Genomic DNA, 21,249 nt, shown 5'->3' on the forward strand with positions numbered 1-21,249 from the left:
TATTAGTGCAAATCATGTTATGGTAACACATTTCAATGAGGACCTATATGTGTTTAATATCCAGCCTGTATGTCCGTATTGCATCATTGTGTCTATAGTGGTTTCTATCAGCTGTACTCTATCAAAACATTCCTATGAAATGATTGTTTTGGTATGATGTGTCAGCCTGTTTTATTCTAGTAAAAACCCAACCTTGTATTATTGTGATTTATAGTAAAAATGTCATATGAATTAGGAATAATTGCTCCAATAAAAACATTTATTAGAGATAATAGTGTGTAATAAAAGTTTTTTATTTGATTTTTTTATCACGGATTAAAGAAGAATTCAGCTGAATTCCTTCACCAACATCTAAAAATATGAGCGGACACTAAAAAAGGGGGACAGTCTGTTGTTGGATCACACCCTGCGTCGCCACAGCTCGCGCCACAGACACTCTCCACCGGGCCGGGCGTGTTTTCATATCTCGCGGAGCTGCGACAGAGCGCGCGGTATGAAATGAATGAGAATATGACACCGCTGTACATGTGTGTGTTCAACGGCTGGACTGTGGGTGTAGTGCAAAAAAATAAACAGCATACAAATATAAAGAGACACATGTCCTCCAGAGCTGGTCCGGTTGAAAAGTGTCGTTAAAAAAAAAAAAAAAAAAGAGTAGGGAGGTGGGGTTGTTGGGTTTTTCTTTACCTCGTGGATTATGGAGTGAAGGGGGTGTGTGTAATGTCACTGTCACTGTCACCGACAAACTTTAGACAAGCACCTGAAATCAAAAGTGTCAGGTGAATTTTTTTTTTTTTAAGAAATCATAAAGTTAAGCGCTAAATGGACATTTTTTTTGTTTGTTTGTTTGTTTGTTTTACTACGATGAAACAACTCGTGAGAAGAAGAAAAAAATCGATTCAGCTTTTTTTTATGTCCCGGAAACAAACAATTCTTCGACATTAGATATCCATGCATATATGTATATTTTCAGATTTTTAGTTAGAGCCAACACTGTTTAATAAAACATGTTCTGATTCTGCTGGTGTTATCCCCAGCTAGAAATTGGTTGCCAAGCATTGCATCATTCCTTTCATGTGACTCCCATACGCCCCAAATTCGTCCTGGCCGTCTTATGACTGCATCACAATTGCTGCTCGTACAAACTATACAGGCTCGGTGAAGAGAACAACCAGCCCAGACGACCTCCAGCAGCCCGCCTCGGCGCTCGTTTCCCCTCACTCGATTGGATGTCGCCAAGGGAAAGATCTTAACTCCGCGCTCCGGATTGAGCCGTCACGACGCCGCTCATCCCAGTCAAAGCTAGGCTGTGACGAAGCCCGTCTTCCCGTGCATAGTTCGGTTGGCCTGCCCCCCTCCATATAAACACCGCCGGGAGTTTCCGAAAAATCACATTCAGCCGTCAAGACTGAACAATGGTTAACATGAGCTATCACCAATTTTTACTAAAACATCCACATTCGAGTTCAAGACAGTCGAGAAGGCGAGCGAATAGAAGAAAAAGGGTAAGTGGACATTGTTGTTTAGTTTTTATTTTATTTTTTTTGGAGTCTTTTCGGGGGTGTGACGGCTACTTAAAGTGGTTTAAGTTAGACTTGATGTTTTTTGGGCAGATATCCCAGTGCTGTTTTTAGAAGAAACACAGTTGTCTTAATCAATCATACATTTCCATCGAGTTGTTTTTTTTTTTTTTTTTTTTTTTTGGTGTGTGTGTGTGTGTGTGTGTGTGTTTGACAAGTGGTCAAAGCTCACACACACACACGGTCTAGGAAGTTTTGACTCTTGAGCGAAAGCCACGAAAAATAAATATCCTGTGAATTTCTCTTAGATATGAAATCTAAAGTGATATAAAGATTTCTGGAAGTGTCATTTTAATTTGCACAAACTAAGACATCAGCCTGACGTGTGACGTCTGACAGTGTTTGGTGGGGCTGTTGACTCCAAACTGGACGGCTTTCTTTTTTCTTTTTCTTTTTTCGGTTTAATTTAGTGACAGCTGTGCCTGTGACAGAGCATCGTGAAGTAAATGTTGAGCACTGAGTGATAAACAGATGTTTGTATAGTTTTGTCTCCTTCCTCACAAAGCCACTCTTTTTCCTCTCTCTGTACGTTTTCCTTTTGTTTCGCCCATTCCTCCTGCTGGACTTGGGTTTCCATGACGTAATTGTCTTGGCTCAAAGTGGACATGAAGCCCAACTTAAAAAAATAAAATATTTACATTTTAAACATTGAATCATTTTTTTTATAAAGAAAATAATAATTGGCGTGTTTTTAATTGACCAAACTAAAGTTTTAAGCCGGTACGGTGGCTCTAACACGGGGAGCTTTGACGTTTGACACCAGGTTAAAGCAGATTTCTTTTATTATTTATCACTTTGTGATTTAATAATTAACACCCCTGCTATCTTCACATCTAGAGGAATGTTTTTTTAGAAAATTAGAAAATCAATGGAGGTTTTTCTCATTCAACCTTAAAAGGAGAAAAGCGGATTTCTTTTTTTTTAATGAAATGTTTCATTTACAAGCTTTGTCTTCAATAATTATGATGGCTTTTGTGTCCTAATTTATGTTTTTGACAGCTTTTAAGCATGAATTGAAATAGCAGAGCTGACTGTCAGCCCAGGAAAGATCAATATAAGGATTTACTCGTCGGTTTTAACCACTTGTTTATCGACCCCAGCGTGTTTTGAGGACCGTAGAAAGCAGGGGGCGCAGTGGAGAATATTTTGGTCTTTGTTTACAAGAATTAAGTGACAGGGTTTTTATTTTCTCCACCCATGTTGATCATTTTAGCATTTATTTAATTTAATTTAGTTTTTTGTTCAGTTATTTTATTTTTCTGTGATTTTCCAAAGCAGCCCTTAATGTTTTATTTAAGGCACCCTTTGTTCTCTTACTGTGTATTTGTGCAAATCATCATTTTGATTTCTGAGATCTCAGCAAATTTCAGCCTCCAGAAGAAACATTTTCCACATTATTTAACACTAACCTATCAAATACTGTTTTTCTTACAGAATTGTTGGGACAGGCTATCTCCAACAAATTGGCAGACTTGATTAACAGAGACTTTCGAAAGGTAAATTGGTCCTTGACGTTTTAAAAAGGCTGGATGTGAATGGAAAATTTTGACTTCAACGACTTGTTTATTTTAATATTGACTTGGTTTTGGAATTGAATTATCTACATTTTTATACATATTTTGACTTTTCCTCCTATCAGCAATTTTATTGCACTTAGTAACACTGTTATTCCATTTCACAGTTAAGTGGATTACACAATAAACTGTACTTTGGTTTTCATCTATCATGCTGTAACTAATTATACGGATAAGGCTTCTTTTATCCCTGCACACCTCCACACACCGTAACTCAGTTGCAGAACAGTAGAGACTAAAGCGAACAGGGCAGAGTTTCTGTGACGTGTCAGTCATCTAACATGCAGCTGCTCTGCACCCACAGGTCCAGTGTGAACCGTGTGGCCGAGTATCTGTGAGTTGTGACTGACTGGCGAGATGACTGCCGAGTGGCTACACCTGCCCCCGCCGTACCCCCCTGGCGTGGGGCCGTTGTGTGGTGCAGAGTTGGAGGCGTGGTATGAGGACCTGCAGGATATTCTGGGCTCCGACACGGGAGGGGCAAAACTAGCACGTGCCCCCACATGCACCGAGGTCAGTAGCTCTAAGAATGAAATGGCTATCACACCTATGATGAGTGTGAGTGTCTCAGCCAGTCATATTTTCGTTAATATTTCAATTTTTTAGATTCGTTTTAGCGATTTGCGAAGTTATGTGAAATGTTTTTATACTGTGATATTTTCGATGTTTCGACGGGCGTTAACGTTTGTGTTCTTGCTTGCAGAAGGAGCCGGAGTTTCTGGATGTTCTGGAGAGTTGTTCTCTGACGTGGCTGACGGACGGAAGCCAGACGTGGGGCGAGGGTGTCCAGAGGGCAACAGAGGAGATCCACAACACCCAGCCTCTGCATCACACCTCATCATCATCTTCTTCCTCTTCCTCCTCCTGCATGAGTCCAGCTGTTGCAGAAGAGCGGCGGGCAGAGGCTGAGAGTGGGAGAAGTGGAGATAGCTCGGCGGGAGGTGGCAGTGATCTGCTGCCTCCTGAGTTTTTCGAGTTGCTGAGTGAAGGAGGAGTGGGAATGGTGGATCCGAGCGGAGCAGTGATCAGCGGTGGCTATTATTATCATCACCATCAACACCACCAGGCTAATAATGTCCAACCTGCGTCTCCCTCAGCCAGCGAGGAGGAACTGCCCTGTGTCCCCGATTCTCCATCCTGCTCCTCCTCAGCCTCTCAGTCGCCATCTCAAAATTGTTCTTCCCCCTCCTCACCTGTCTCTTCTCCCTCTGTCTACCCATCCTCGCGCCTGGGAAAACGCAAGAGAACCACCAGCGAGAGGGCCAACAGTGCCTTGTCCTCTTTCGCCTCCTCCACACAACGAACATCCTCATCCTACTCGTCAGCCAAAAAGAGTCGCAAAGAAAGAGAGCAGGAGAACGAGAGGAAGGTACAGGAGCTGACGGAGCAGAACGAGCGTTTGAAAGCAGAGATTGAAAGGCTTGGAGAGGAGGTACAGAGGACACGTAGAGCCCTGATAGAGAGACTAGTCAACACCAGGAAATGAGGAGGAAATGGAAGACAGGAATAAAAAGATGACAGGTCCTACAGAATTGGAATAAGCAGTGGTGGGAAAAGGAAAGGTGTAATACAGTGGTCATGAAATGCCTCTTAGACAGGAAGGATGGAAACCAAAGATATTTTATAAGCAAGATGATTTTTTTATGAAAAGACAGAGCTTAAGATGGCACAAAGTCGCAAAGTGATGAAAGTCAAGAGAAGAAAAGGCACAGAGAGAAGGGGCTGCAACAGCATTGCGGCAAATGAAAAGACACAGCATGTATAAAAGAAACGGTAGAACAGGCAGCTCTAAGTGCAGTGATACAGTGGTTTTGATGAATGTTTGTCATATTAAAGAATGCCTAACTCGAAGTTCCTCCAAATAGGATGGCACAAAAAAAAAAGCAGTTATGAGCATTTGATGATTTGTATGTTGGCCAGAAGGGAAATAAATTCAGAGTGCATTTCATTGTCATCCTTTCCCACCATTTTGCAATAATTGTAACTCCTACGTTAAAGGGCTGCAATCCGGCTAGCAGAGATTATTTGCCCCAATTTGTGGAGAGTTTAGGAGCTCAGGAAAAGTTTGAAAGTGCCCAGTGCAGTGTGAGTATGAAAGAATGAGTTTTTTTGGGAGAGAATTCATACTCTTTCTTACTTTTTTTATAACCTATGGTTTGTGTGTATGTGTATTTAGATACAGCAAGTAAGACCCGGCTATACTTTCTAAGCTGACCTTTTCTATCAATATGGGATTCTGTGGTAATATTACCACAATTTGTTCTACTCTGATTTACTATTTTTATATAACTAATATATATACACTATTGTACTGTAATGGCTTGTACTGTAAAATGCCAACATATCCACTGTTATTTTCTCATTGTAGTCACATAGATTGTTAATTGTAGAATAATATGCATGGCTTTTATCATTGATTGCATCAAATACAGGTATTTTACCACACCGTTTATTTTATCTTTCATTGTAATCCCGAATTTGCAATAAAAAGGAAAAAAAATGTGCAACTTTTTGTGTCATGTAGTATTTATTGGTTTTCCCTCTGAATGACCTGAGTATGAATGATTTTTTTTTTCTTTTGTAGAAAATGGTGTAAACCAAAGAAAGGGGGAGGGGACGAGTACAGACCATTTTTAGCCGAATTTAATCAATTCAGTTTCTGGATCCAAAAAGGGTTATTTGTGGCAAATGGCAAAAAACAATTTTCCGGGGATATAAAAAAACATCTTTAAATGCGCAACACACCTTCCAACGCTAATATCGCATGCTGACTTTATCACAGGGAGAGTATAAAATCAGTTTCTTTTGGTGTAGGGATTTGGAAAAATCCCTCCATTCTGTAGCTCTATTCATTTGACTCACACTCTTTGTGTGTTTTCGTTTCCCCGTCGGCCTATCCAGCATTTCATTAGTCCTCAGTGCCAATACCACATTGTCTTAGATCCTGTCACGGCTTTGCCTTAAGCTAATACCCTCATCTCTCTCTTAGTGTACATCTTGTTCCCATTCTCCATTATCATACCTCAAACCATGCTACTCTTCTCTTCCGCTGACAAACCTCCATCATTTTGCTATCACTTTTTCATTCCCCGCCTCACTTCTTCTTGCCCTTCTGAGGTGCAGGCTCAGGGCTCTTCCCCTCAGCCAGAGCCAGCTGTTTCTTAAGGTCCAACAGTTTGGCCACCTCTGCTGTGATCACGGCCTTCTCTGCCTTCTGGGCTTTTAGTGCTCGCACCTTTTCCCCCTGTGATAGATTAAAAATGACAGGTTTTAATAGATTTCTCACACCCACATTTGTCTTTGATTAAACACTTTAGCGTAAATGGACAAACAGAGGTTCGCAGCTTGGTTGTCAAATAGTTTGCAATTAACCAAGACGGTAATTTCTGAGTTTGTAATTACACGCATCAGTCTGGATTTGAGAAATACAGAGAATTAATAAATGTAACCGCCGCACGCCTATAGTGATAAGTATAACTTAAATTTGTAGAATAATTATATAGATTTGTAGACAAATTTTAATCAATTAATAATAAACTCAAGCGTTACCTGATCATTTTCAAAATATAGATTTAAATTAAATGTAGCTTTTAAAATAAGCCGTTTATTTTATTTATTTCAGCGGTGAGTAGTTAGAAGTCACGAGCGCGTTTTTCATTCCTTTACGGAAGACGACACCCGTTATGTTATTCCTGTCATGAGAAGACAATCTTAAAAGCAAAATACGGCGAATAAAACGATCTTATTGGAAAACACAACCGGATGATTGATGTCAAAATGTCCAAAAATGTAAGACTTTGGGTTTTTGCAAGTTGACAGCTCAACAGTGCGTTGCCACTAGCCAGCGTTCTCACCTGCTCAGCCACAGCCTGTGTGAGCTGCTTGGCTTTCTCTGGGTCCACTCCGCTCACCGTCACCACCTCAGCAGCAGCAGCAGGAGCAGCAGGAGCTGGCACAGTGGCAGGCTGAGCGCTGGCAGCAGCCTGAGCCGCCGTCTGAGGGAGGAAACAGACACAAGATGATGTTTGAATTTTCAAGGCGTTTTGATGGTTATTATTTCTAGAGATTATTTGCTTCATTTTAGACAATACCACTGATCACTCAAAATGTTGACGGGATTTTATGAGTCAGGCAGTGTGAATGGACAGAGAATCACATCGGACACACGGGGATGAGTAAAAATTAAAACCGTTAGATGAGGTGCTAGTGTTACTGAAGGCGTGCGGGAATCAACATTGACATAACAGTTCGACTCTTCACACTCAAAATACCGCTTGATACCTTTTTTTTAGGTGGTTCATCTTCAGGCTACAGGCAGGCGGTTGAGGAGAAGGTTTAGAGAGGGATTATTTTTTATCTATATGATGGATGCTCGATACATAATTTAAACATTCATAGTGTGTTTGCTCTGCATCACGTTTCAAAAGGCAGATAAATCTCAAGCATACAATTCTTTTTCATATGACGGCAGTCCTACAGAGGCCCGTGAACGGCTTTTCATTATCAATTCGCTCTTATTTCATTATTCATAAATAGTCAACCTATATTACCACAAGACCTGACTGAACTCATGAACACACCATTAGGCATTATAAACATCAAATACCTGCTGTCCACCAAATCTCTTCTTCAAAGCCTCAATCTGGTCCACCTCCAGCTTCTGGAACAACGGACTGACCTGGAGATAAAATGGTTTGACAAAAGGGAACAAAAAGGTAGAAATTCAAAAAACGATATGCAGTATTTTAAAGGTTTGCGAGTGTGTATCCAGCTCAAGGCCAGTGTAGCGGGAAAATATAACCTGGAGGCTCCTTGCTCCTCTTTGAACAAAGAGGATTATGCAAGTAAGTGGATAACTATGTATGAGAAATTTGGGTTTGCAGAGTTTTCGATCATGATCGGCGCACTTCAATGCACCATTACACTTATGACGAAAGGTGTGATTTATCAGATAAGTTGTCCACACATGAGCGTCGTGTATGGTACATTAGTGTGACATTATGTTAGTGTTGTCTGCTGCTCCTTGCCTGGAGACCTCAGTCACGAATCATGATAGCCTTGGAGATCGAATGCAGCGTTGGCAGGCTGCTGCAGACACAGGTCACCACAATTAGGCCTGAAGGGACAAGTGGCCTCAGAGAAACTTGCTGAAAGGATGAGGCCTCGAAACACCGTCTAGGCTATTATTCTTAAGTGTGTGTGTGTGTATGTGCGTGTGTGTGTTGACACGACTACAATGTCCTCCAGAGCAGTGAAATATTGACAGACTGTTGCATCCTCATTGTATCACCCAGCGTCAACATACGGGAGGTTCCACAGGTTCGTGTGTGTCTTCACATGGATGAACTGTGTGTGTACTTTTACAGGTCGTACTCACAGTGCCAATACGGTGGCCGGCACTCAAGGCACACACAAAGGCGCCAGTGCCTTGCAACATGGTATTGATGCAAGACTGTGGGGCGTTGAGTTGATCCCTGATGGTTTGGCTGACCGATGGCATGTATGGAAACAGCATCACTGAGAGCAAGCAGGAGATATTCACAGACACGCCGGTCACTGTGCCCGCACGCTGCCTGAAGAGGAGAGAGATCAGTTAGTCAGACAGATCATGAATCTTAATGTTTTGGTTAGTCACTGTACATACAAATACTTCTTTCTTCTAAGAATTTATTTTACAAAATCAATCCGTGCCAAATCATATTAAATTTTCCAGTGCCCGGAGATAAAAGACTGAATACTGAGTAATTTTTCTGTCTAAAATAATCTGAGAATTTACACATTTGAGTCACAGCTAACAAAGCGCAACACAGATCTCTCTACTTTGTATGGATCTGCACAGATACGGTGTGTTAAACTGGTCAAGGCCATCTCACCTTTCTGTGTCTCCTCCCTTTATCTTCTTCCAAGGTTCGTTGACCTGAATGTATTGGTTGCCGTGGCGAGAGATGTTGAGGATGTGCTTCAGAGCATCACGGATTCTGGTGGAACATTTGAGAGAAAATTTGATGATTGTAGATCAAATAAAAACATTATGCAACCACAATCCATCATACAGAATATGGATTTATCTACATGTATGTGTCACTTTTAATATCAGGATATATCTCAATATGATACAATTTGGTAGTTAGTAGATAATTTTCATATACATTTAAATATGAATCATTTTTTAATCATCCAAAGATAAGCAGAATTCTTAAATGTCATTTCAATTAAATTGATATATTTCTAACCAAATCCCAACCTCAGTCTTTGACGGGTATGTGATTCAAATAGTCTTACTTGACTTTGTCCATGAGCTGGATGTACTGCTGCAGCTCCCAGCCCACCAGAGCCAGGAGCTTCTTATCTTCATGCTGTAGCTCCATCGGAGGAACACAGCCCTCAAAGAACTTAGTGACAAACATGCCAGCTCTGGAGGAGAGAGGGGAGAAGGGGATTTTAATGAGACAGATTAAAAAAGAAAAAAGAAAAAAGGGGGGGGTTAGGGGAAAAAATGTCGGAACGGAGAGAGAGAAAAGCAGCGAGAGAAACCGTGAAAGAGAGAGGGTGAAGAAGAGCGCGAGAGAAGAGCGTGAGAGAAGAGCGCGTTACTTGACTTGCTAATTGTTTATAAATTATAGATTTTGTTGCCAGATGTAATACAGTGCTCATGTAGTGTAAACTAACACAACAATGTGCTGAATTGAACCTCTTCATGGCTTCTTTGTCGCCTCTATGTTGTACCTGCGTCTGAAGGGAGTCCGCTTTTTGAATGAGTATGATGTGTACATCAGGAGGATGTCTGTAGTAAGTCATGTCATGTCTGATGCAACAACTGTTCTATATTTTTCTCATGTCTCAGCCCCCTTAGAAAGGTCTGCCAAACCAAAATGCTATTACATGTTTGTCAGATTTACAAGGAACTGTGATCCTGATGCGTGAACATGAACTTTGTGTGACCTGCATTTTTATTTTTTTTAAATCATCCTAGTAAATATTCTTACTGTAACAGAATCATCCTAATCAATAAAGTAATATTTACTGCTGGTAAATATTAAGTAGGAATTTAGCCATCTTGGTTTGTCAAGCTGAAATTCTCAACAGCCAAAGTTTCAACTTAACAGCAATTAGCTGAAACACCTCAGCCCAGAATCATTCATGACTTTGAAAAAGCGGCATAAGACGGACACGCTGTCGCTAATGATGTAGTGATTTAGTAATTGGATCCAGGCAAGGACAGAATTTCTTTTCTGAAGCAGAATACTTTCTACCTCCAACACCTTAGGCTGGATGCAATCTACAAGATATTTTTGAACCAATTAGGAATCAACTGCTGCCCGAGACCAATTTTGAAGATCAAGGTACTTTAAAAAAAAAAAGCTACTGAGAAAAATCTTTGATGTGGGATTTAACCCTGATCTTTAAAAAATCATTTGAGGCGATGTAATTGGGGCTAAATTACGCCATCCCAAACAAATTTAGAAAACTAGGGTGAGCCTCTTGTAATAGTTACTGCGCTAACAGACTTTTTTTCAATGAGTACAACAATCTGGAAACTTTGTTGTTAATTAGACTGGATGACAGTTCTGCTGTGTGATTTGCTGATATAACAGATAACAGATAAAAACTATTAAAACAGGAAAAAGAAACAGTAAAACAAAGAACCATGTAGCAAGGGCAGGTGTCAGGAAACAAGTATCATGGGGAGATTGGTGCAGGTCACCTTGTCAGGATCATTTTGAAGTTAAATGCTGTGTTTCACTCACAAATTCGACTGTTTGCAACATGTGTAGAGGGCAGGAATTCATTTTCTAAGATGTGACTACAACCAACCTGTTGATGAAGTTGCCCAAGTTGTTGAGCAGCTCAGAGTTGTTTTTCGTAGCCATGTCGGCCCAGGAGAAGGCTGAATCCTGTCCCTCTGGACGCACGTACAGGAGGTAGAACCGCCACACATCAGACAGGATGCCCGTGTCCTTGGCCATGTCACCAAACACACCCACGCCACGGCTCTTGGAGAACTTAGTGTCTTCGTAATTCAGATACTCTGTGGGGAAGGTACAGCATAAGTTATGGTCAAAGCTTAACCTCAATTTCCAGTGTGATTGAGACTGATCATGTTTGTGTTGAGCGCTGAATGCACCATTACGGTGTTTTAAAAACATTAAGATATGTAAATAATGAATTAACTGGTGAAATCGGTCTTACCAGTGGCAACAAGGTGGTTGACCAGAGTGTAGTTGTCTTGAGCACCCAGTAGGGAGCAGGGAAACACCACACTGTGAAATGGCACATTGTCTTTGGCCATGAAGTTGTATAGCTCCACCTGGTGGCAGAAGCACGACACAGCATAGTGAGGATGACATCATATTAGATCATCATGAGATCATCCAGTTCAAAGAGGACTTATCAGCTTTCCCCCAACCCCCATCCTGCTCTCTCTGGAAATACAGACCATCACACACACATAACAGGAGCTCAATCCTGGGGTTTTAGATGGAGATGAGATGGATGAGTCAGAGGCAGTGAAGAAGATATCTTTTTTTTATTTTTAATCTATAGGGTTTCAAGTCTTTTTAAATAAAAAAATAATAAAAAGAACTTGCAGTTAAATAAAAGTCTACATGTAAATAATCAAGCCAGCTACCTAGGACGTGTCTCCAGATCGACACTTTTTACTGTAAGTGTGGGAAGCTGAATGTTGTGAAAGACTATCATCTAATATAACAGTTCCATATTTCGAAGAAAAGCTGACAACAGCCTCATGAACAACAAAAATCACCATGGTAGAACAATCCTGCTGACACTTTTATTTTAGAGGGGACGAGTCCAGATATAATACTGTGTGTACATCATAGCTCCGGGTACAAAACTGTGAGTTTTATTCATAAGCAAACAGGTTACGTCTTCATCTGTTTCGCATTAGGGTTATATGAGGCTACGAATTACACTTTGTCCTAATGGAAAAGTGCAAAAGACCAGATGGGGCAATGAAAAAAAAGCAATCAGACCCATTCTATGTTGTAAAGAGAACAAAATCTGTGCCAAGCTTACGCATCAGTGCTCTGCTCGCCTCATAAATTCTGACAACATGTGTCGGGGGTGGGTTTACCTGATGAGGATTCTTCCACCACGTTTCCCATTTGTCGGTGTAGTTGGCGGTAATGGACAGATAACCAATGGGGGCGTCAAACCACACGTAGAACACCTGCAGAGGCAGCAAGAATCATGAGCGACAAAGGATTTCTGCATTGCTTTGTGTTACAGAAACAAATTCTAAAAATCATCTGCATCACACTGAAAAAAGAAACAAAGATTGGATACACTACAAGATATAGATATATATATATATTATATGTATATAGATATATATTATATAGATATATATATATATATAATAGTGTATATTGTTATATGTAGATGTATGTAGGGGTTATATATAGATGTATATCTTATTTATGTATATGTATGTAGAATATATAAAGTACATGTATAATATATAAAGTTATACATGTGTACACTACAAGAAGTGGTCAGCGTTCCAACATGTTCAGACATGCCTATAGAGTCTTCCAGCAAAGCACCAGATTTAGTGAGCATTAGCATTAGTGAGCACTGCAGTATTATCAGTCACTGCAGATTTTGTAAACAGTTAATGAAGTGCACAGTCATATCTAATGTTTAATTAGGAAGCTGACCTTAGATATTAAGTGTTTACATTCATTATCTTCACAGCAAGGTAATTTAGCATAGCAGTGGGGCTTTATAATATTTCAATAAAAGAGGAAAAACAGAGTGGTGTGTGTGTGTGCATCTTCTCTCTACTGTATAATAAAGTATAAACAAGCAAGGTTTTTATGTGAAAGATGGATTTTTTACTCCGGGCAATAGCAGACCTTCTCTTTAAAGTCAGGATGAGGTACTGGCGTTCCCCACTTCAGGTCCCTGGTGATGCAGCGAGGTTTGAGTCCATCTCTCAGCCAGGAGCGAGTGATCTGTTTGGCATTTGCTGTCCAGTCTCCTGTGCTGGTTGACTTGTCCAGCCACTGCTCCAACTGAGTCTCCAGCTACATGAGAGAAAGAGAGCGAATGAAAATGCTGACGAAAACATCCAAACGTCTTAACTCTAAACCACAGAGTGGTTGTAATACAATTACCACAGGGATAACTGCCTCCCACAAGCTGTCGGACTTTGAATTCTACTTTACACTTATTTATTTATTTTTTTACTCTTCTCAATTCCCTGTGCCGAAAAAAAAAACACATTTAAACCATAGAATGGACAACCCAGGCAATTACAATGGCAGTATGAAAAGTATACCTTTGGCAGGTCCAGGAAAAGATGTTTGGAGGAGCGGATGACAGGAGTCTGCCTGCAGACCTTACACTGGGGTTCCTGGAGGGGACAGCCATCAACAATGACACTCAACACTGGTTAGGACACATTTAACCTGATTTTTACATCTATGACAAACAAAAAAAAGTTCTAGTGCAGCAAAAATGCATAATATGATTATATAATAAACTGATAGTAAAGGTTGTAGTTTCAAAATGAAGTTAACATCTAAAAGGAGTAAGTGTCAGAACATAATTTTTGCCTTTATATTAACAAAGAAGAATAAATAGTATGGCAATTAGGAGCAATAATCAGCGTAGATTCGCCGTCATCATCCACCTCTTGCCTTTTATGATCAACACACTCCTCCCAACTCACCCTGAGCTCTACGGCATTGATGAGCCGCCCACACTTGTCACACTGGTCACCACGAGCTTCGGGGTAGCTGCAGTGGGGACAGGTGCCTTCCACAAAACGGTCAGCAAGGAAACGCTGGCAGCTTTCACAACGCAGCTGCTCCACCGTGTCTTCCACGAGGAAACCATGCTCGTGGAGTCGCCAGAAAATATTCTGGGCTATTCTGTAAGGATAAAAGATGGTTAAAAGATAAGTTAGGGATGTGCCCGGTATACAAGGAGAAAATGCAGTTTAAAGTTTAAAGGTGTATGAATACTGACGATTGTGTCATGTGGGATCTAGCGCATCATTATACCCTGACCCCATTTTTGTTTTCCTATCTCAGATTCATACTACTGTTGGCTAGAAAATGATGTAAACTTTATGGATTAATATAGCAAAATAGAAAAGAAGATGAAGGAGGTCAGTTTGTGTTTTTGATTTCTTTCGAAAAACTTCAAGCAAAATGGTACACAAAAATAAATCTGATTGTAATCTTTGGTGGTGGATAGTAAATCTAAAAAAGACTTAACATCCAAACCACTTTTCATGAACCAAGTCAAACGTCTGTGGGCCATTTTCACTTTCTGGTTCATGGTGTTTGATGCCTTTTTATGTTGTACTCCATCAAAGCAAATGCCCCAAAACAAGAGTTTTTATCTTTGTAATCCTTCTCTATGCACAAGCTCAAGAATTAAAGTCTCTTCTTAACTGAGGAAAAGTGGCTCTCTTTTGTAAACTGTCTTCACATGCAAGTAGGTAAACCCACCAAAAACCCGTCTTCTCAAATCTTTAATCTACTTAACACACAACCTGCATCTTATTTAACGTGTTGGACCAATGTTTGACTAATTCATAGGTGACACAGTGTCATACTATACACAGTGCTGCTTAACTGAAGTATTAAAACAAATGTTTTGTTAAATATGATTTCTTCCTTTCTTTGGTTAACTTTGGAAATGTAATCAATAACCCACATTCTACAAACATAATCTGAGATTAAGTAAAGTAGAATTTATGTCAGAGAGGGCTAGACATCCACATCAGTATCTACTGCAAGATTATAGTAATCCTATGTTGCGTAACTGTGTAGTAATCGTATGTAAACGTGCCTTTTCTTACCAAAGCCAAGCGGTGTTACAACCACATCGAACCCAGGGGAGGACCAGGGTCAAGAAACTCATAACAGCAGATTACATGACAAACAGACTCTGCTGCTTTCACTTACTCCGTCTGCTTCTCGGTGGTGGTTCTGCCAAAATAGTCAAAGTCAATCTGGAACCATTTGTAGATGCTGGAGTGAACGGCATGATACTTGTCGCAGATCTGCTGCGGGGTCAGACCCTCCTCTCTGGCCTTGTTCTCCGTAGCTGTGCCGTACTCATCTGTGCCACACACAAACAGCACGTTCCAATCTCGCAGGCGGCCGTACCTTAGAGGAGGAGAGTACGGCATAAGAGATACAGAGCGGGATGGCAAATGAGAGACAAGGGAAGATAAAAGACGAGGAGAAAAAAAGATGATGTACAGGATGAATTAGAGAGAGGGTGAGTGAAGAGGAAACCGCAGGATACTGTGTTATGTCTGTACTGTACATTATATATGACAGTGGATTTTAAATCTGTCTAGTACAGTACAGTTCATGACTGCACCTATGTAGACAGAAAAAAGGAATTACAAGATTCAATTTCTACCTGCTGAAGACGTCAGCGCTGAGGACGCAACCGATGATGTTGCCCAAGTGGGGGACGTTGTTGACATAAGGCAAGGCGCTGGTCACAAGCAGGTTTCGCTTGCCCTCTTGTGGCAAACTGATAGGAAAACAACAGATTTTAATCTTTACAAACTCACTGCAAATCACTGTATCTGCGTAACGTCTAGAATAGAAAGATCTCTTACATGGGGTGTTGTCTGTTTGCAACCAATGGGCAGGCGTTCAAACTTTTACTCCAGGTGAGAGCAGCTGCCTCAATCTCCTCTTCTGAAACCAAACGCTCACCTTCCTCACTCTAAACAAACATTGGATAAAAAGAATCATTAGGTTAGTAATCTCCACGAGTCGATATTTGCCACAGAAATGATAAAACATTAACAATTCACACAGTGAGCTTAATTAACACGAACATGAAGGACTTCATGGCTGAAGAGAGTTTCAGGTCGCAGATCTATGATGACCTGTCAAAAGACTCATACTGTATACAGAAAGTGTTTTTTAAAAGCATTTCCCTATCTAACTGCAGTAGTACTTATCAAGAACCGTCTCTCACTAAAGCACCATATAAAAGACAAAAATACACTCAACTGTTAAACAGTGTTTGACCTTTTTCACCTGATCTTTTGACCTCTGATCCCAAAGCTAAAGCATTTAGCAATCTGAGATTCACACACAGCAACGTCCTCTGACAGGGAACCTCGACTGCTGCATTTGATTGACACCTGTTCAAATCCTTCTATGCTCACACAAGAAAGAAACAGAGGCTAAAGAGGATGAGTGATGTAACCTCTACATGTTGCAGGTTCCAGATCCCAACATGGGTGTTAATTTAGCTTTCATAAATCCAGGTTAACTCTCACACAGAGACTGCATCTGCTTTACAAGAGAGCCCTGCCTAGCTTAAGTGAAGGTAAATTTGAACCTTAAAAACCCTTTGAATGCTTTAACTTTATTCCCAAGTGATAAAGCTACAGTGTAGTAAGGACAGACAATGTGGGAAAAGAGACGTGCGACAATATGTGAGTCAAGCAAGGTGTTGTTTGCGTTGGCACACTGATAGCTTGAAGAAATAAAAATAAAAAAAGACACTGTATTTTTTGGAAACCTCACTGGGTGTACATGTTTCCTGAGGCATAAGCACGAGTGTACTTAGGCACTGAGGCACCTCTGAATACTTTTTGTTCAGTAAGAGAGCCTTTAACTCTAATAGTTATCCCGATGATCTGGCTCGTACCTCAGCAGGGCTGCTATTGCATGGCTGTGTGTCTCGGCACTGGCTGCTCTGAGGGGCAGGTTGCTTCTGCATGTAGCTCTTCATGCCCTGCAGGCCTTTCCCCTGCAGCACTTTCTGAGCAGCACACTGGAGACTATGCATAGCAGCTCCATGGTCAAACCAAATCTTCACAGACTTGCATTCACCTGGAAAAAAAAAAGGTTGTGATAAGGACGTGGAGAACAAAATAATTGAAAAGAAAATAAAGAAATATAGGAAAATAAAATAAGAAACCAACAATCAGTTCATGGACGGAAAATTTATAACAAAGATTTATAAAGTTGATTAGAACTTACCCAATGCTAGAGAAGAGTCAGATAAAATGGGGTATAGCGCAGCCCACAAAACAACATCAGCAACTGAAACGGCTTCCTGAAACACAGTTTAATGATCAATTAACACACACCATTCTTTAACTAAGGGTTTATCCTATTCTGTCACCTCATATAAGACAAGATGCTTTGTATTTAGAACCCCTAAACAAGTCAGAGGAAGGAGCTACCACATCCCCTGTGACTTTCTACATTCAGAACGATGAGGAAGACGACCGTTTTGTGTACTTGCACCTCACTAAATATGTACTATGTGTACTTCCTCACTGTGTGTGCTCACCACATTTTTTTATTTAGCTTTACACAAAGTTCCTCCGAACCATGACAATCACCAAGACACTGAAGCATATCATATTTCTGTACACATGAGATATATGACAGACGCAGATGACTTGTTGCCACAGGGGCTGCAAATAGCACAGAGCAGTGATCCCTCCTCCCCACATCTGCAACATAAGGGACCTCTTCCCCAGATAAATCGTTTTAACTTAAAAATGCATCACTGGCTCAGCATCAGCAGCTATAAAAAGAAAAAGTAGAAAAAGAAATGTTGCCGGAGGAGCCTGATGTGGCACAGAGGAGACTTTGAGTTAAGCTCAGCTGAGCTTCCAAAGAGGCATCATGAACTTTTGACTTGACATATATGGAGTGAAACGCCTGAGTGAGTATGTCTGTCTTTATCTTCTAGATGAACTACACACATGCAACTAAAATGGGCACTGAAAAACAGAAAGTGCAGTAGCTAAACAGGAGAAGTTCTTTCTGTACCCCAGTTAAATATGGCGTGTTCTTCTTGCTCAAGCTTTGGTCCAAGTAGTTTAGGGGTCCCTGGAGGACCTTGGACACCTCTGATCCTTTTCCCTGCAGCACTGCCATGTGAAGGGCCTGTAGCAGTGCAGGCTGGACAAGTAAGACAGAACAGAGATTAATTAAAATTGATTGAATGACATCAGATCAAGCAGTAAACCAAAGACGTGTGATTGAGGTTAAACAGTCGATTTACCTAAACACAACAGAGCATCCTGATAGATTTCTTCTGTGCATTGTTCATTAGAGCATGAGTTTTAATCATTTAGCTGCATGGATTTATGCCCCTGTTGACTTGAGTTTGCATCCTACAGAGGTTTAGTGTTTTGGACAACAGATCACACACAAACTGAACAGTCTGTTTTTATGTTGAGCTTACCTGTAATTCTGTGGCTTCCCATTCAAGCCACTGATTGCATAGTTCACTTGAGTCTTGTCCATTTACTTCAAACAGGTATCTATGGTGTTAAAAAGTGGAAACAGAAAGAATTCTTACTTGTTTTTTTTAAAGAAAGGTTTTGATTTTCTGATTTTCTTCACATGTAAAATAGAGACATCTGCCACAAATGTGCTGCATATTTTTGGGAGCTTGTTACAATGCGCCTCAAACGTTTCCTGGAATGTTCTAATTGTCAAACTAAAGGATTAAAATTTAACTGATGCACAGATTTTAAAACAGCCAACGCCATCTGCCTGACATAGATGAAAATACATGATCTGGCTGAACTGGCCTTTACAGAGGCAGTGATTCACAGTCTTGACATTCGAGTCAACTTGGCAGTGGCATTCATAAAAGACCAAGCAGGAAGCAATAATCTACTGACCGGCAGATGGCATTGGAGCTGAATAGGTGCAGTCCACTAGGCAGAAGCAGGGCTGGCAAGGCTGGACGGCTAAGGAAGGGCACCACTCTCTCTGGGGGGGGGAAAAAAAAACAAGAACATCACAATGTTTGTTCAGATAAGACCAATTAAAAACACACACCCAACAGAAAACAGATATTATGCAGATGAGTGTGTTTATAGACCTGCTAGACCACAATCCTCACCTGATGAAACATGTTGTTTCATACTGTAAAACCTCTTTCTAATGGGTGACACACCCACCCATTTAGAGTGTGAGAAGAAAAATCTACATCTGATTCATTTCAACCCTCCCTGAGCAGAGTTTATATTATAATCGAATGGGGCATATTCAAGGATAATCCTTTATTTAAATTCTCAGGCTCAGTATTTCTTGGATAAATTACTTAAATCATCTATGAAGAACTAAAAATGTCAAGTGGAAGTTTGGGGATCTGATCTTAATCTGGAATTTGTCAGAACTCTGAGCAGATCACCACATGAGGGGATGGTCATAACACATTATTCTCATTATTAGTCATCACTTTGACAGAATGTTTTGATAGTTTGTGTTGGCTCTAGGATTTAATACAGCTGAAAAGCAGAAAGGCTAACATTTATATTACATTAAACTTAATAAATATGCAATACTTCAAACTATGTAATGAATCAACTGCTAAATAACCAAACCACAGTGTATGATGCAATCTACTTACATACCCCTAATGTTAATGTTAATACACATAATGCGTTTCTGAGCTCGGTCCACTTCACTGATGCACTGTGGCTGTATGCTAGATGGTCCTGATCCACCTCCCAAGGAGGACTAACACACATCTGGGACTGGGAGTGAAGCCTCTCTCTCATATGTCTGCGACAATCAGATTATAATGCTGAAGCTGGGATGTATTACCATTTAATTAGAATGTAATTTGCGTCTAGATGATGATACATTACATAAGGCATCTAGTGAGTAATACTCTAAGACACCGGTTTCAGTTACTTAATTTAAATCAAACTTAATGCCAAAACACACAAACTCGCCTTATTTGCTAATTAAATTTGCATTTATTGAAACGGCTTGTTTCCTGATGCAAAACAAACACACCATGATAAACTCATCGCTGAACTATGAAGGGCTTCTTGTATTAAAAACAGCTTCTTGTGTCTTATGAAGACATTTTACCTGTGTGTCAGCTCTATCACATGAACATCAATCGTAACAAATATATAATATTAAGATCACCATATGGAGTTTTGTCACTGTGAATACATGTTACCACATGGCTTAGATGGGTAAACAAATTTAACCTGGATTTGAGCCAGTTTGGCCTCCTCTCTCTCTCTCTCTCTCTCTTTGTGAATAAGCTGCTGTGTTTATTTTTTATATATATTCAGGTCAGGCCAGGTCTTCATGTCCTTGATTATCTAATCAAGGTTTTTTGTTTTGGTAGGTGAATGACCAGCCGGACAGAAACAACACTATAACACTGTAAGCTATTTCCAACACTTGCAATATATATTTTTAAAAGATAGTATACTAAGATATATGACTGTATAAGACACAATGCAAGCCAATGCAAGTAAATCCAGCCTGTTCCAGGGTCATACTGTACAGTACAGTACACCTGAAGGTAAACAAAGGCTTACATGGAGCTAACAAACAGTACTACAAGACTAAAACAAAGCATGTGCAGTAAGAGAGTTTTCTAGCTGCTTCTCAGCTGCAGACACATGTGGACTGTTCACTCCATTCATCGGTGACTGACACTGACAGACAGCTCGGCTATCGCAGCTAATCTAGCTTGTTGTCCCACAGTTACAACCGTCCGTTGGCGTTACAGACACAAACTCAGCTGAAACTAGACAAAAAGCACATTTAACGACGAGCCACGTCCGCTTCTAGAGAACGACAGCTGTTGTCGCACTAATGATAAGCTAACCATGCTTTCTTACCTTCGTGGTTGACATACTGAACGTCACATTTAGCTCCAGTCACTTCTAAAGCAGCCAACACCTTCAGGCAATGCGGGTTGCCCTCACTGACGAAGAGCTTCATCTGGCCGTTGGTACCTTCTCCGCTATGTTGCGACTAACGGCTGTGCTTTAATGTTGTTGTTGTTTTTTTTACTTTAAAACAAGACAAGTAGCGGCTGATACAAACTTTGTCAGTGAGTGCCGACCACACGCTGATGCAAGCAGCGCTTACCCTTTCACACAAATGGCGCAGATGTAGTTTTTGTAGCGGTGTCGGGGTCGTTCACTGAAACGGTAGCCGACTGTCAAATAAACTACAACTCCCATAAACGCGTAATGCTGAGATGTGTTTGTTTTTAATTCCACTGTGGCAACGTTGGGCGGGATTCGTCTCTCGTCACGTGTGTTTCATACCGGGCGACGTTGTGTGATAAAA

At 40.6% G+C, this 21,249-nt stretch overlaps 2 protein-coding genes across 4 annotated transcripts; one reads left to right on the forward strand and one right to left on the reverse strand.

The window, feature by feature from the left end:
• The first annotated feature begins 956 nt into the window (after positions 1–956).
• On the forward strand, positions 957–5,037 carry ddit3 (DNA-damage-inducible transcript 3). Its single transcript, XM_010732112.3, has 4 exons — positions 957–1,505; positions 3,015–3,076; positions 3,459–3,667; positions 3,858–5,037. The coding sequence occupies exons 3-4, from the start codon at positions 3,512–3,514 to the stop codon at positions 4,638–4,640; spliced, it is 939 nt and encodes a 312-aa protein (XP_010730414.2). The 5' UTR covers positions 957–1,505; positions 3,015–3,076; positions 3,459–3,511; the 3' UTR covers positions 4,641–5,037.
• Positions 5,038–5,662: 625 nt separating this feature from the next.
• Positions 5,663–21,148, reverse strand: mars1 (methionyl-tRNA synthetase 1). 3 transcript variants are annotated; one of them, XM_027279214.1, is made up of 22 exons: positions 21,046–21,148; positions 18,819–18,909; positions 18,374–18,452; positions 17,956–18,087; positions 17,152–17,227; positions 16,817–17,001; positions 15,768–15,877; positions 15,563–15,679; positions 15,097–15,300; positions 13,851–14,052; positions 13,458–13,532; positions 13,033–13,203; positions 12,249–12,344; positions 11,345–11,462; positions 10,970–11,183; positions 9,437–9,568; positions 9,028–9,132; positions 8,532–8,727; positions 7,761–7,832; positions 7,436–7,462; positions 7,009–7,149; positions 5,663–6,398 (listed from the first exon to the last, which is right to left on the reverse strand). In XM_027279214.1, exons 4-22 carry the CDS (start codon positions 18,061–18,063, stop codon positions 6,249–6,251), a joined length of 2,499 nt encoding a protein of 832 aa, XP_027135015.1. In that variant the 5' UTR covers positions 18,064–18,087; positions 18,374–18,452; positions 18,819–18,909; positions 21,046–21,148; the 3' UTR covers positions 5,663–6,248. The 3 variants fall into 3 exon arrangements, with proteins under 3 accessions (XP_027135015.1, XP_010730412.2, XP_010730413.2); XM_010732110.3 differs by lacking the exon at positions 21,046–21,148 and adding an exon at positions 20,793–21,039; XM_010732111.3 differs by lacking the exons at positions 7,436–7,462; positions 21,046–21,148 and adding an exon at positions 20,793–21,039.
• Positions 21,149–21,249: the final 101 nt, after the last annotated feature.

The sequence above is a fragment of the Larimichthys crocea genome, chromosome VI, assembly GCF_000972845.2.
Source record: "Larimichthys crocea isolate SSNF chromosome VI, L_crocea_2.0, whole genome shotgun sequence".
In the NCBI taxonomy this organism is placed as follows: domain Eukaryota; kingdom Metazoa; phylum Chordata; class Actinopteri; family Sciaenidae; genus Larimichthys; species Larimichthys crocea.

Coding starts and splice junctions, on each gene's coding strand:
- ddit3 (XM_010732112.3), top strand. CDS start 3,512: ATGACTGCCGAGTGGCTACACCTGCCCCCGCCGTACCCCCCTGGCGTG. Junction 3,668..3,857: donor GTGCCCCCACATGCACCGAG/GTCAGTAGCTCT, acceptor TCTTGCTTGCAG/AAGGAGCCGGAGTTTCTGGA.
- mars1 (XM_010732110.3), bottom strand. CDS start 20,895: ATGAAGCTCTTCGTCAGTGAGGGCAACCCGCATTGCCTGAAGGTGTTG. Junction 15,301..15,562: donor AGCGCTGACGTCTTCAGCAG/GTAGAAATTGAA, acceptor TCCTCCTCTAAG/GTACGGCCGCCTGCGAGATT. Junction 7,833..8,531: donor CCGGCCACCGTATTGGCACT/GTGAGTACGACC, acceptor TTTTATCTCCAG/GTCAGTCCGTTGTTCCAGAA.